At 44.7% G+C, this 14276-nt stretch overlaps 1 protein-coding gene across 1 annotated transcript; it reads left to right on the top strand.

Annotated features, from left to right (window-relative positions):
* The first annotated feature begins 454 nt into the window (after nt 1-454).
* LOC310772624 (uncharacterized protein) lies at nt 455-10521 on the top strand. Its single transcript, XM_083632471.1, has 2 exons — nt 455-752; nt 9117-10521. Exons 1-2 carry the CDS (start codon nt 650-652, stop codon nt 10193-10195), a joined length of 1182 nt encoding a protein of 393 aa, XP_083488597.1. The 5' UTR covers nt 455-649; the 3' UTR covers nt 10196-10521.
* Nucleotides 10522-14276: the final 3755 nt, after the last annotated feature.

The following is a 14276-nucleotide window of genomic DNA, read 5'->3' as shown; positions in this document are numbered from 1 at the left end:
TGCTCATGTCCTTGCTGTCTGCACGCTGTAACGAGCAGCCTTGATTGCAGGTGAACAGGTGTCTTTGATGACTTGCTGCCTGCAGGCAAGTGGGCAGCCGAGAACAAAACACATGGAACTTTTAATACAGAGACATTGGCGTGCGTTTCCACTCCGAGCGCCAGAGCGCCCACTGGGAGCGCTGTTGTAATGTACCGTACATCTTTGCTGGACGCTCGCGTGATGAACCCGGAAGTAAACCAAGGCCGTGCCGTGGTGGTTCACTTCCGGTTCACGGCCCTGCTGCCGGGCGCTTTACTGCCGCTGGCTAAACGAGAAAACCTTCCCCAATTGTGAGAGATTGAGGTAAACCATGGCGCAGTCAAGATGGAAATCCCACTGCAGTGTCCCGCATTGTTCCAACAACAAGCAAATGCATCCTTATCTAAGTTTCCACGACTTTCCAACGGATGTTGAACTGCGAGCTGCCTGGGTTCTAGCAGTCAGAAGAGACGAGGGGGCCACGTTCAAAGTTGTTCGTGGGAGCAGCTATGTCTGCAGTCGTCATTTTCATGAGGAAGATATCTACCAAACTGCGCAAGGGTTGAGACGTCTTAAAAAGGGTTCTGTTCCCTCAAGGTTTGCCTGGAACGACTGGGGAAGAACGGTTATGGGAAGGTCGGAGGAGAATGGTAATGAAGTTCCCTCGGCCGATGCAGCTGTTGCCGCCTCTCTCCCTGATCATGACTATTGTGCTTCCCCCCGTCCACTTGGTAAGTGCCCCCCAGTGTCATTGATATTGGTAAATCTAAATTGATTTGAAAACGTGACCATGTGTGTTGCTGCTATTAGTATTGACTAGTTAGATGCTAGTTAAACTATCATCGAGATGACCCCATGAAGATCAGATGCTCTGGAGCACTTGCACTGTTAGCTAACGTTAGCATGCTATTGCTGCACTAACAACAATAGCCTCTGCGCAATACTTTTTATTTTATTTTATTGAAACATCACGATTTTAATTTACTTTTTTTTTCAAACAGGGGAATAAAGTATTATACACGCATACATAATGTAGCGTATCGGGTAATTACGTGTATTGGGGTGTTTCCGTGCTTGGCTAGGAACTGATATGTGTGGGTGTGTTCCTAGGGGGAAGGGGATATATGTGACCAGCGGCCGGGGCGGAGGCCAGTCAGGCTATGTGAGGGAGCTGACCGGATGGTTGCAGAGCTAGCAGCGAAGCTAGCTGCTAGGAGCTATATTGTGAAGACAAGAATAAAAAGCCTGTACCAACTTCAAGTCTCCAGTTCCTTGGACAAATACTCACTTTGTTACAATACTATAGACTTACAGTTGTAGAATTCGTCTACATACATACTTTCACGTCTGTCTGTTTAATAATGAAAATAAACATTAAACTGTTTCGTTTGTGCCTTGGAAGCGGAGCCTATTGTTGTCGCACGCTCGTGACGTCACAGCTGCGACTGCAGCACTGCATAGGGTCAAACATGGCTGCCGCCAGTGGCAGTTTTTCATTGTTTCCGATTATAACAATGTTATTGCTTTTTGCAATCCATGTCCCACACGGGTTCCGAGAGGAGGGGGAACGTCTGAGCTGGCATTACGTTAAACAAAACCTGGCAACGTCTAGTGTTTACGTTAGCTGCTGTGGCTAGTGAGTTAGCTCCGCCAGCGCAGCCTACACTCTCAGACAAACGGCTTGTCGTGATCAAAGAGCCCCAAAGCACTTCACACTCACATAGCTGGCGTAAACCATATAGAAACTAATATAACCCCCTTTACGTGCAGGCATTGTCTTTAACTTCAAAAACGTCCCGCTAACGCTATTAAGCTAACCCGGACCTAGACCCACTAATCGCTAACGTTAGCTATATGCAGCCACCAGATTAAAGAAAAGACACTGTGATGTTGACTGATGCTTTTTATTTAATGTGCGCATTTGTTTTCCTATTGGTGTCCAGCAGCATTTTTCAGTAAAAAGTGGAACGACACAGATGATGGTATACAGTGTATGTAACATAATGTAGCGTTAGGCCTAGGGATGTTCATTTTGAAAAATTTCCAAAATCGATAATCGGTGAATATTAACGATCAATTATCGATCATCGATTTTATTAATACTTAGAAAATTTTCAATTTTCAATTTTTTTTTTTTTTTTTTTTTTACAAAATGAATGCCTATGGCAGAAAATACGAAAGACAAAGTGTTCTCCTCAATGAACTCTTTATTTCAATGTGTCTCCTCTCCAACACTGCTGTCCCCGGCGCATGCCGGTGTGAATTTCCCATGTTTAAAACAGTTTTGTTGGCACAAAGGCCTGTGCCCAGCCAGAAAACTAGAGACTATATGAAGCTCCACCTCACGTTAGTCGGCTGTGCAATGGAGTGGGGCGAGGAGGAACGAATTCCACCCAAACCTAGTCAAAATTTTTTTTTTTTTTTTTTTTTTTAATAATTAAAAAATCGATCCAAATGCCACAGGATCGATTCCAATCCTTAACGATCGATTATCGATAGGGGTGCACCGATCACGTTTTTTGCCACCGATCACCGATTGCCGATCACCTATGAGAAATATCTGCCCAACCGATCATCGACCGATCACCGATTACCGATCACCGATATATATATATATATATATATTTATTTATTTATTTTGTAAGCAGCTATAGCAGTCTATTATAGAACAGTTTCCATTTTACATATAGGCCTACATTTCATGCATCAAATTGAAAGTGCAGCACATTTTCTTTTTTTCTACATCAATATTTTATATTTTGTAGGCTAAAGGAAACCGCCAACATGATTTTTTTGTGTGTGAGATAATTGGAGCACAAGACTGTGTTGAACTAAATGGCTAGTAGTTCAGTCCAGTTCCCTCAGTTCAGTTTATAAAAGAACAAAACTGATTCCACTTCGGGATTTCCATGTTACCAGTTCAATGCAGTTCAGTTCACTCAACAAAAATACTCAATTTTCCGGGATTTCCCTGTTACACAAGAAAAATAACTTCGACCCAAGTTAACTATTTTATCGATTAAGCTAAAGCGGCTAAAGCTAACCGGAGCTATTAACGTTAGGAGGATACACGCAAATATGGATCAAACACGGACTTAACAGCATGCAAATGCCTCGGTAGGCACCGGGCGGGAGGACTGGAGGTAACTTCTCTCTGCTGAGTCTGCTCATCACCAGCTGATGTGTGTGATTCAAAGACGCAAGGGGTGTGTTGACAGCATGACAGTCTGGTGTGGTGTGTGGACAAAAAATGTGCCTCGCGATTTGCTTGGAGCACTGTGCCACTACGCTCTATCAGCCACTACTGTAAAACACCCTCCCTCCTCCCACCCTCCCTCGCTCCGGGGGAAAAATGTCAGCGATTGAGCCAGAAACACAGTCTGAATGAAATTGAATGTAACGTTCCCAATTCTATGTATTACATTCTAAAAACTTAACGGCAACATTTTGGAAGGCTAAGCCACACAACTAGCTCGTTGTAATCTAACATCATGCTTCAAAAGATGGAGAACTGGCTGTGTTACGACGATGAGGATGCAAAACATGTAATTTGCATGTTTCGTTCCACCCATGTTTCGTCCGCGCTGCCAAATTCAATGGAATGAAACGAATCTTGTAGCCTTGGACATAGTGAAGTGTTTTTGATTGATTTGTTCATCGGACTCAAAACGGTCTCCGCTGATAAGACACGGAGATCTCTGTTACAGGCAGGCACTACGCCTCCTCCTGACCAGTTTTAAACATTAAAACACCTGCGGCTTAGTCCAGTGCGGCTTATATATGTAACAATCATTCAATTTAGCTGCTGCAGCTTATATTCAGGTGCGCCTTGGCTGACGAAAGCAAATCGTGTGCTTTGCAACACAATGATATAAACGTTAGAGCACAATATGAAAGTTAAACGATGGACATTGAAGACATGAAAATGGGCTGCCTCATGTTTCTCACGTGCAGCATGATCGGCTATGCGATCGGCGACAATAAAGGAATATCGGAAACAGCAGATCACATATTTGAGGTCCAAATCGGCCGATACAGATTGCGTGCCGATCGATCGGTGCACCCCTAATTATCGATTTTCGATAATTGATGAACATCCCTAGTTAGGCCGGCTACGAACTCGGGACCTCTGGCAGACAGACCATGCACTGCTTAACACCGTAACCGCTCAAGCTAAAGGGCCAGCCCGATAGCCCTTTATGGCTCATTTCCACCACATATAACAGCACAGTACAGCTCTACTCGACCTGGTCTTACTCGTCTCTACTTGATATAGATGGCCCATTTCCACCGCAGGTAGTAGCGCGGTCCCGCTCCGCTCGACTCGATAAATGGTCTCATTCCACCGGTAAAAACCTGGACAGCCCGGGTTGATTTGGGGTTGAGTCGTGCTACTTTTGGTCCCTGCTTCTTTGGGGTTCTAGGGCTGTGAACCCGGTACCATACGGTGACGTGAAAACATTATAGACGACTGATTGGTCAGGCAGAATCGTGTTTACTCTGTCTATCTACTGACTGTCAATGCAATGCTGCATACCAGTTTAGTGGGCTTACCTTCTCTTCTGTTATGTTATTTCCATCAGTCTTTTGTGTTGCTGCCTTCGCCTCTGGTGAAATAAAATCGTGGAGGTGGTTTCAGTTGTTTTGATTGAGAAAAAGTGCCGCTGCTCAGGAAGCCCTTGTAGTTGAGTGCAGCGTCGGCTCCGCTAGGCCGCAGGTGTTTTGGTGAAGCCGCGGTCTTACCTGGTGAGAGGCCCCGGGGGTAGAGGCTTCACTCAGTCTGTAGCGCAACCCCCGCCCCTCGCGCAGCGCATGCATGTGAGTTTGACTAACAACAAAGTGATATCCATTCTCCTGGCCGATTGTCACATTTGCCCATGTACACTGTAGGTCATTTAGAGCCACCAGTATTTCATAAACAGTTTAAAAGTTCTGTGGATGGATTTAACTTTAACGTTATGTTATAGTCTCCCTCGGCTATAGGCGGAGGACAGATATGCGGTCGCTATGACGACCAGTTGTGGCCGGGGGTGGGTGATCGGCGGTCGAAGCAGAACATCCATCGGGCCGAAACGAGTAGAGCCGAGTGGTGATGAGCTGTGCAGGGCTGTAAAATGTGGTGGAAATGAGCCCGTTTCCATAGCAAGTTTACTCGCCTCCACCCACATCTGGTCGTCATGGCGACCGCATATCTGTCCTCCGCCCATAGCTGAAGTAGGCTATAACGTATAACGTTAAAATTAAATCCATACACGGAACTTTTAAACTGGTTATGAAATACTGGTGCCTGTAAATGACCTATAGGTTACATGGGCAAATGTGAGAATCGGCTAGGAGAATGGATAGCACTTTGTTGTTACTCAAACTCACATGCACTGCGCGGGGGACGGGAGTTGCGCTATGGGCAGAAGGGACGCCTCTACCCCGGCGGCCTCTCACCAGGCAAGACCGCGGCTTCGCTAAACCCCCGCCTCGGGCCTAGCGGAGCCGACGTTACACGCAACTACAAAGAGCTTCCGAGGAGCAGACTTTTTCTCTCTCAAAACAATTGAAAACCACCGTCATGTTAAAGCTGAGCAAGGAGATCGATTTTATTTCACCAGAGCCGAAGGCAGCAACACAAAAGACTGATGGAAATAACAGAAGAGAGGGTAAGCCCCACTAAACTGGTATCCAGCATTGACAGTAAACACGATTCTGCCTGACCAATCAGTCGTCTGCAGTGTTTTCACGTCACGGTATGGTACCGGGTTCACAGCGTTGGAAACTCAACAAAGCAGGGACCAAAACTAGCACGACTCAACCCCGACTCAACCCGGGCTGTCCAGGTTTTTTGATCGGTGGAATGAGACAAAAAAGCGAGATGAGCTGGGCGGGGCCGCGCTGATACCAGCGGTGGAAATGGGCCATTAGCTGAAGCGGTAGTGGAGCCGTGCCATTTCTGAAGCCTACGGTCGTCACGTCTTTCTAGAAGCGCGTCCACGCGCGCCACGATCTGCTCGCCGTCCTGGGGGCGGGGCCGCAACTAAGGGCCGTGCATTGCTTCAAGGCTTCCTGTAGAGATCCCACCACTGCCACCAATGTAGCGTGAAGCGTCTGGCATACTCTTCGCGCATGCGCTGGAGGCGGGGCTCCACGGAGGGCGCGCGCACTCTGCGCGGGCCAAAACAGAACATAGTCAGTGCGTGTAGCAAGCTACTTTTCCCATGTTGCTCGTTGCTACATTTCTCTGGCGATAGCTTCAGTGTAGTGAAGCTATGTAGTAGCTATGTAGTAGCTTAGCTTACTAGATTTTCCAAGTAGATTTCTTGCCAGGAATTGGTGGACTTCTGCTGGTCCTTGTGGTCTCTCCGTGTTGTGTCATAGAGATGCGGGTAGAGGCGGACTTGCTCTGACAGTCTTCCCTCAAAAGCGTCCATGTTGATAATGTGCCACAACCCGACGCGCCGATAGAAAAATCTCCATGGATGCAGCGCGCCGCGCTCAGGCCTCGCCCCCCCGACACGCCCCGTGCGATGACGTCAAAATCGCCGCGTGCCCTATGCGCTTGGCTGGATGCAAAGACTATGCCAAAGGCTTTAGGCCGGCTATGAACTCAGGCTTCAGAAATGGCACGGCTCCACTACCGCTCGAGCTATCGGGCTGGACCTTTAGCTAGAGCGGTTATGGTGTTGAGTAGGGATGGGCGCGAGTACTCGGGTACTCGAGCACTCGTTCATAACGTCAGTAGTCGAGTAACATTTCTGCTGTTCGGGTACTCGCCCCACTCCGCACCCCTTTAAAAATGGTGCATCGTCATGTGGATCTGGCAGCATGAACTGCACGGGCGTCAAGTCAGCCAGAATGTACAAGTACATCGTCCGCTTTGTTGCTTTCAAAATAAAATGCTTATTGTAACGTAACCTTATTTATTTTGAGTAATGCGTTACAGCCACAGTTTCACGCCATATAACATCACAACAAGTATTTTGATACAAGGTTTGCTGCTTCATTCGTTGAAATACCTTTTCTCCTCCAACGTGCATCAATAAGGTATTTACTTTTGTTTAAGTAACATTATTTTGAAAGTTTTAACCGGAAGTTTTCCAGCTCATACCGAAAATGGTGGCTGAAGATATGCTCCCGAAGGAGACGCACACTTCTTCATAGCGCACGCCCGATAAAACTCATTCAAAACTTTGCAGTAACGCTAGTTTACTGACTACACTGTCGTTTCCCATAACGGTAGTCACAAGAATTTTTTTTGGGAGACAATCGCTTCATGGTGATCACTATTCAGCTGCAGCTGTAACGTTAATCACACTGGTCAGTTTTCACTTTTTGGCAGAACACCGGACCTTGTAATCCGTGGATTTACGTTAGTGTAACAGTGACCATAAAGTAAAATGGATGATACTGGACAATAACCTGACATTGCTGGACAATGGACATGTAGGCTATTGGAAACACATTCGCTTGTTTCACAACTTGTCTGCTCCAAAGCGCTAATGCCATCCATCCAACCATGGAGATACTGTCTGAGGTAGGCTTTAGATGTTCGCTTAGCGTCACCTAATATCACAGTCAGAGGGACTGACTGTGATATTGACAAAAAATGCTCCAGGTAGCGCTTTTTCCATGCAAAAATGCAAACGTTATGTGTGAACAGCCCCATATACAGCAAATTACACCTGCTCAGTCATTACCATAGTAATCACACAGACCCCCCCCCCCGCGCGCGCGCGCGAGTGCTCGAGCACTCGTTCGTAATATAAGGAGAGTACTCGAGTATTTAAATTGCTTAAAATGCCCATCCCTAGTGAGCAGTACATGGTCTGCCTGCCAGAGGTCCCGACGCTACACATACATACATAGATACATATACTGTACATACGAGGGCTGGGTATCGCCACTGACTTCCCGATATGATACGATTCCGATACACAAGGTCCCAAGTCGATACGATTTCCGATACGATTCGATATCGATATTTTAGTCACAATACCAGTTTTGCTTTGATAATGGAAGAGATGATCAAATAACTAATGCTGTAAATTGTACAAGGAACCCTCTAACCTGGTGCATTATTAAAAAATATTAATATTTACATTAAGAATTGACCATAAAGCAAGCAGTTACATCATGTAATTATTTTTTATTTAAACATGACCAACATAGTCATTCAACATCTTATCTTTCTTTACAGTCTTCTGTCTCTTTCTTTACAGTCTTCTGTGAGAAGCCAAACAAATTTAGATTTCCACTATACAACAGAATCATTTAACAGCAGCATGTTGTAAACAGTGTTTCATAAAGTATAAATGCTTTGTAAATAAAATGAAATAAAATAAAATACAGCTCATGAACATTTACAGTTCACAAACATTATAGTGCAAACAGATTTGAGGTCTGTACATCTGGCTCATGGTGCATGCACAATGCACATGTAGCCTACAGTATTTATGTTTTTGTTTCAACTACAAACATAAATAAACGTCAACTTGAAACTATGTTTTAACTACCACACACAGCCTATGTTTATTATTATTATTATTATTATTTTTGTAAAATGCATTTTAAAAGATCGATACTGGGATTTATGTATCGATACTTGTTCCTTCACATGAATATCGATTCAATATCGATATATCAATTTTTTTAACCCAGCCCTAATATATACACATACATACATACATTATACTTATACATACATACATTATACTACTTCTACTCTCACTCACAAAATCAAAAAGCGATTTGATCGTGATGTATAGTTTTTGAGATATTAACATTTGCTTGGCACAACTTGTATAGTTAACTGCTGCAGTGGCACCCGGAAATCATTTTTTTGTTGCCGTAATGTCACGGTGATTCGTCCCATTGGAAACTGCGCAATATTTGGGAACACCGACTAGTATACTTTTCAGACAACAACCTTGTGCATAAAGTATGTACTGTTTTGGGCTGTTTGACATGCATTTAGACTCAAACTTGCAGTTTTTGAGAGTTCTAGTTTTCTTATATCATAAAGTTGAAAGATAATCTCTGGTGTAATATGCATAAAATGTTAATCTGCATTTGAATCATGTACCATTAATTTTTGTATTTTTTCCCAGGTACATCTGATGATGCTGCTGTGAAAATCAAGGAACTGGAAATGAAAGTGCAGGAACGACACCGTGAACTCCAACAGCTGAACCTTCAACAAAAGCAGCCCAAAATGTACCGCTTCTGTGCCTCAGACGAAGATTTCCGCTTCTACACCAGATTCCCATCAGAGGAGGTCTTCATGATTTTCTGGGAGTCACTTTCTCCGTCTGCGTCCAGGCTTGTCTCCTGGTCAAAGGCGCAGAAGGTGGCATTTGGAACACCAAACCCACACCGCAAGCTGCCTCTTGTTGACGAGTGCTTCATGTTCTTCTGCCGTATCGCAGCTGGACTTGAAGAAAAGGTCCTGGCGTCAGTATTCAACGTCAGTGTATCCACAGTCAGTCGAACCATCCTCGCATGGATAAACTACTTGTACCAAGTTCTTGGATCCCAGCCTACTTGGATGAGTCGGAGCTGGGTGCACGCCACCATGCCCGGCAAGGTCCCACATTACTGTCCCAATCTGAGAGTGATCATTGGCTGTGCTGACCTTCGCTGTGAGACGCCATCTTTCCTCTCCTTGCAGTCTGAAAGCTCCAGCGACAAGAACCACACCACCTTTAGAGGCTTAATTGGCATTGCTCCTAATGGGGCAATTACATTCATATCCAAGCTGTACACTGGCTCCATCTCTGACAAAGAAATAACGGTAAAATCATGTCTGACACAATGTCTGTTGCCTGGAGATAGAGTCATGGCTGGCGAAGGGTTTCTGATTGAGGATATTCTGGCAGAGGTCGGGGCAAAACTGATCGTGCCCGGGATGCCCCCGTTCAAAAGCGCCCTTCAGCACCAGGCTAAAAAAGCTCAAGCTATTGTCCGTCTCAGCAGGTTGGTGGAGAGGGCCATACGGCGCGTCAAGGAGTACCAGATCCTGGATGGGGTTGTTCCTCTCTCCATGGCAGGTGCCATCAATCAGCTATGGGCAGTTTGCTGCCTGTTGACACACTACCAAGGCCCTCTGGACTACCAAGGCCCTCTGGACTACCAAGGCCCTCTGGACTACCAAGGCCCTCTGGACATCAAAGGGGACAAGTCTGTCTAGCTGTTTGGATTGAGCACATTCCCCAGTTATTAAGGACAAATACAGTTGAACCTAATGTATGTAATACACATTTGCAGGATTCCCGAGGGTCCTTGAAATCCTTGAAAGTTTGTGAATTTGAGAGAAAAATCCAAGGCCTTGGAGGTTTTTGAAAATAGACATTGAAAGTGCTTGAAAGTTTATGTTATGCAAGAATAGAAATTGAAGCTATTTTGATTCCTTTGACATGAGTAAAATTTAGGTCCTGCTGTCTGCGTGTGGTCTGCCATCACTGTAGCACAACACATTCAAGCCTCTCTCTCTTTGAGACAAAGTGAACGTCACTTCCTGCTTTTCTCCCTGTACCAGCTGCTGAAGAATATGAATGGCGGTGAACGGAGAATAACATTACTTTTTTGATCCCGTTTGAATTGTGCCACGGGGTGCCAATGTTAATTTTGTCAATTTAAAGCATAACTTTGCATGTCAAGAAAGTCGCAGTTTGTCGCCAAACTGTTGCACTAGAAGTTATAAATCAGAAAGACTACATACACGTGTGTATGTAGTGTGTGTAAGTGACGTCACTTTCTCTACCGGCAAAGCTGAAGACCGGCGACATGCCACGAGCTTCCACAAGCTATGTCGTTTTTATACAAAACTAACCCCTACGTTTCAGTTTGACGACAAACTGCGACTTTCTTGACATGCAAAGTTACGTTTTAAATTGACAAAATTAATGTTGGCACCCCGTGACACAATTCAAATAGGATCAAAACAGTAACGTTATTCTCCGTTCACCGCCATTCATATTTTTTTCAAAGCTGGTACAGTGAGAAAGCAGGAAGTGATGTTTCACTTTGGCTCTCTATTATTTCTGAGCTTATATAAAGCCTGATAGTTTTCATTATAAAATGATCAGTGTTGTAACAGTAATGAACCTTAATCCGTGTCTCAAACTATGCCATGTTAGGTCCTTGAATTTGAGGGAATTGGACCTGGAAAGTCCTGGAAAAGTCTTTGAATGTGATGTTTAACAAGGTGTGGGAACTCTGATTTTGCCTTTTGCTTGGTCAGACATGATGGTGGTTTCCAAGACTTTCCAACCTGCCCATGTTGACCTTCCCCGGATCACAACACACGGCCATACAAATGTTCAGCCAATATCAATTTGATTCTAGAGATGAATGGATCTGTGTTGTATATAATTGAATGGATCTGTGTTGTATATAATTGGCTGTGTGTGACTGTGTGTATTAGGGATGGTCAGATTCATCATCGGTGCACTGGCTTAAAGGGATACTCCACTTTTTAGGGAGTTAAGCTAATTTTCCACATCCCCCTACATAACCAGATACACCATGCCTTACTGGCAGGAAAGGAAGTAGCCAGCACTACTTTAAAAACATGGCCACCGACCTCTTTTCCTTCCAAAAAGACAGATTATGTGCATTTTGGATTAATATTTCATCGTGTGGTGAGTACCTGAAACACAACATGTATTTTGGCACCGTGAGATGTGTGTTTTGGCGGATTTTTAACAGCTGTACCATTAGCCTCCATTCTATGGCGAAACTAACTAACTTCACGACTGTAGCTCACTGTAAACTGAGCAGACAGTGCCGGTAAGGCATGGATGTGTATCTTGGTTATGTGAGGGGTATCCCTTTAAAAGTTTGTGATGTGATTGCACAGGTTTTAACAAAATGTGCATCAGATACAATTTCTCAAGAACAAATCTCAAATAAAATCCATGTCCTTGGCTCAAGAAACAGAACTCTAGTGGTCTATCAGTTTGGGGCTCAGTCTTCCTTTGGCCTGAATAACTAGGATGGCAAGATTGAGTTAGTTGTAAGCAGTACAATAAGTGTAAATAGTAAAAAGAAAAAATACGGTGACAGAAGTCAAATATGGATTATGGACAAGGTTTGCAGTTATTTTTTTCTCATTATGCAAAACTTTAATATCTGCTTTTCCTTACATCATACAAAACAAATGAATAAAATACAACCTGTAAAATAAATGCCACAACTTGCAATCTTAACAACAATAATCTAAGAATGGTCAACGGCGGAATCGGTCAGAAAAGTTGGGCGACTGGGGCTTGGTCAGCGCAATATCACTCTTCTTCACAGCCACCCGCCTATAATGTGGGATTGGCTGTGCCTTATGGACCTGTGGAGGAAAGGAACAAATTAGCAACTCCAACCCTCCACTCCAAATTGCATGCAACAGGGCATCTGCTTTTTCAGAAGCTCAATTTAAGACTTTCAAAATGATGCCTTAAAAGGAGAACTTCACCGAAAAACAATGCAGATTTATTTTGATCTCGCACACATGCAAAAATTGTAAATAGTTTTGCAGACATTCATTGAGTTTGGCAGTTATTGTGAGTTGATTTGAGTCAAGTTGTGGACCAGTGATGTCATTTGTGCATGAATGACATGTCACATGACATTTTGCAGTCACCTGTTCTTGGCGCATCCTGGCGACCTCCTCCTTCTCCTGCTGCTCCTGCTCGCGGGCCCGGAGCGCCGCCTTCTCGCTGGCCACCCGCTTGTACTTGTGCCACTCTGCCACAGTCAGAGAAACACAGGTGAGGTGGAGTGAAAGGCAAAAGGAAATGGTGACAAAACACATGGCAGCAATGGCATCCCTGCATGTAGGGCCTTCAGAAAGGATTCTCGCACTCAATTTGTTGAATGAAGGGAGGAGCCCAAGTCTTGCAATCATCATATTGAAAGTCTCTGGCGTTAACTCACTGAGTTATCCCATCTTGTGTAAAACAAGGTTTCCTTGTTTCTTTGATTATATTTTATATTATATTATGATTTGATTATCTCAAAACACATTACATACGTGGTCCCCAGATAAAGCCACACCAGCCATGTAAGGAAAGAGTCTGTCTTGTCTCCTTTTTATTGTAACTTCCTTGATTATAATTTGTCTTGAAGAAGGAAATCTCTTGCGCTTCTGCTCCCCCACAGAGGGAGGTTGGTGCTTCTCAGAACAGGAGGATATCACAACAAAAGAATCTGGAGCACACGGGTCACTGGTGAGAAGGTTTCTTTAATAGGCTAAGTGCACCAACGTTTCGACGCAACGCGTCTTCATCAGGGTCAAAACCCTTTTGTCTTGTTTTGCATGTTTGATGTTTCATCTCAAGGGCTTTTCCTAAATCAGGGGTAGGCAACCTGCTGCTCTTTAGCCCCCTCCAGTGGCTCCCTGTGGCTTTGACAAAGAATATATGGAAATGATTACCGATTATTTTTGAACTGATCATTATTGTAGGCCTGAAGTGATTCTTATATTCTCCAATTGTAAAACTGTGTAGCCTCTATTCACCTTATGTAGCCCCGCCCACTTGACCCGTTTGTGTTCCGACTTCCTGTTCAAAATGCCGGCTGTTTTACCTGCTCAAATCAGAGATTGTGTCTCTGGTCAAAGCTAGTACTGACTCACTGGAAACAGGCTGCGGGGATAAGCTCTGCCACAGGAAGTGTGAACACAATCGGTTCCAATTGTGTTCACTTGCAATATGCTGTAATTCTCTCCATGCGTAATAGAGTGTACTCACTCGTGCGAGGACAGAGGAAGCGTAATAGAGTGTACTCACTCGTGCGAGGACAGAGAGAGCTTATTGACAGATCGTCTGTGGTGCCAATGACCCTTCGGTTTATGAAGGTGAATAGCCTATGTCCATTGTCCAACAAGTTTTCTCAATTAATTTCCCTCTTTGTGATGTGATAAAAGTTTCTCAGTGAGTTATAGTTGATAGCCTCCTGAAAATCTGCGCAAGATCGGCGCGGCCTGAGGTCCTCCAGGCTAGAGCGAGGTGCTCGACGCAGGTAAATGACGTGCAGCGCACAGGCCCTCTTGAGGCGTCCTTGAGGTATTCTCTCAGCCTCTGGATTGCCTTTGCCACGGGAGGGTCTGGTGAGACGAAGGAGGAGCACGGCCGGGAGTAACCCACAGACCCTAGATCCTCCATGCACCGAAGGGCCAATACTCCGGCGTAGCACTAGCTCTATTGCAGCGGATTGGGTTCTCTTTTACCCCTCCCGCGGGCAACGTTGCAGATAGAGTAGTAAGGCTGATCCGTGAG

This window comes from Poromitra crassiceps (genome assembly GCF_964638095.1).
Source record: "Poromitra crassiceps genome assembly, chromosome: 3".
NCBI lineage: Eukaryota > Metazoa > Chordata > Actinopteri > Beryciformes > Melamphaidae > Poromitra > Poromitra crassiceps.
The sequence above is the reverse complement of the archived record's forward strand: the minus strand, read 5'-3'. Positions and strand labels throughout refer to the sequence as shown.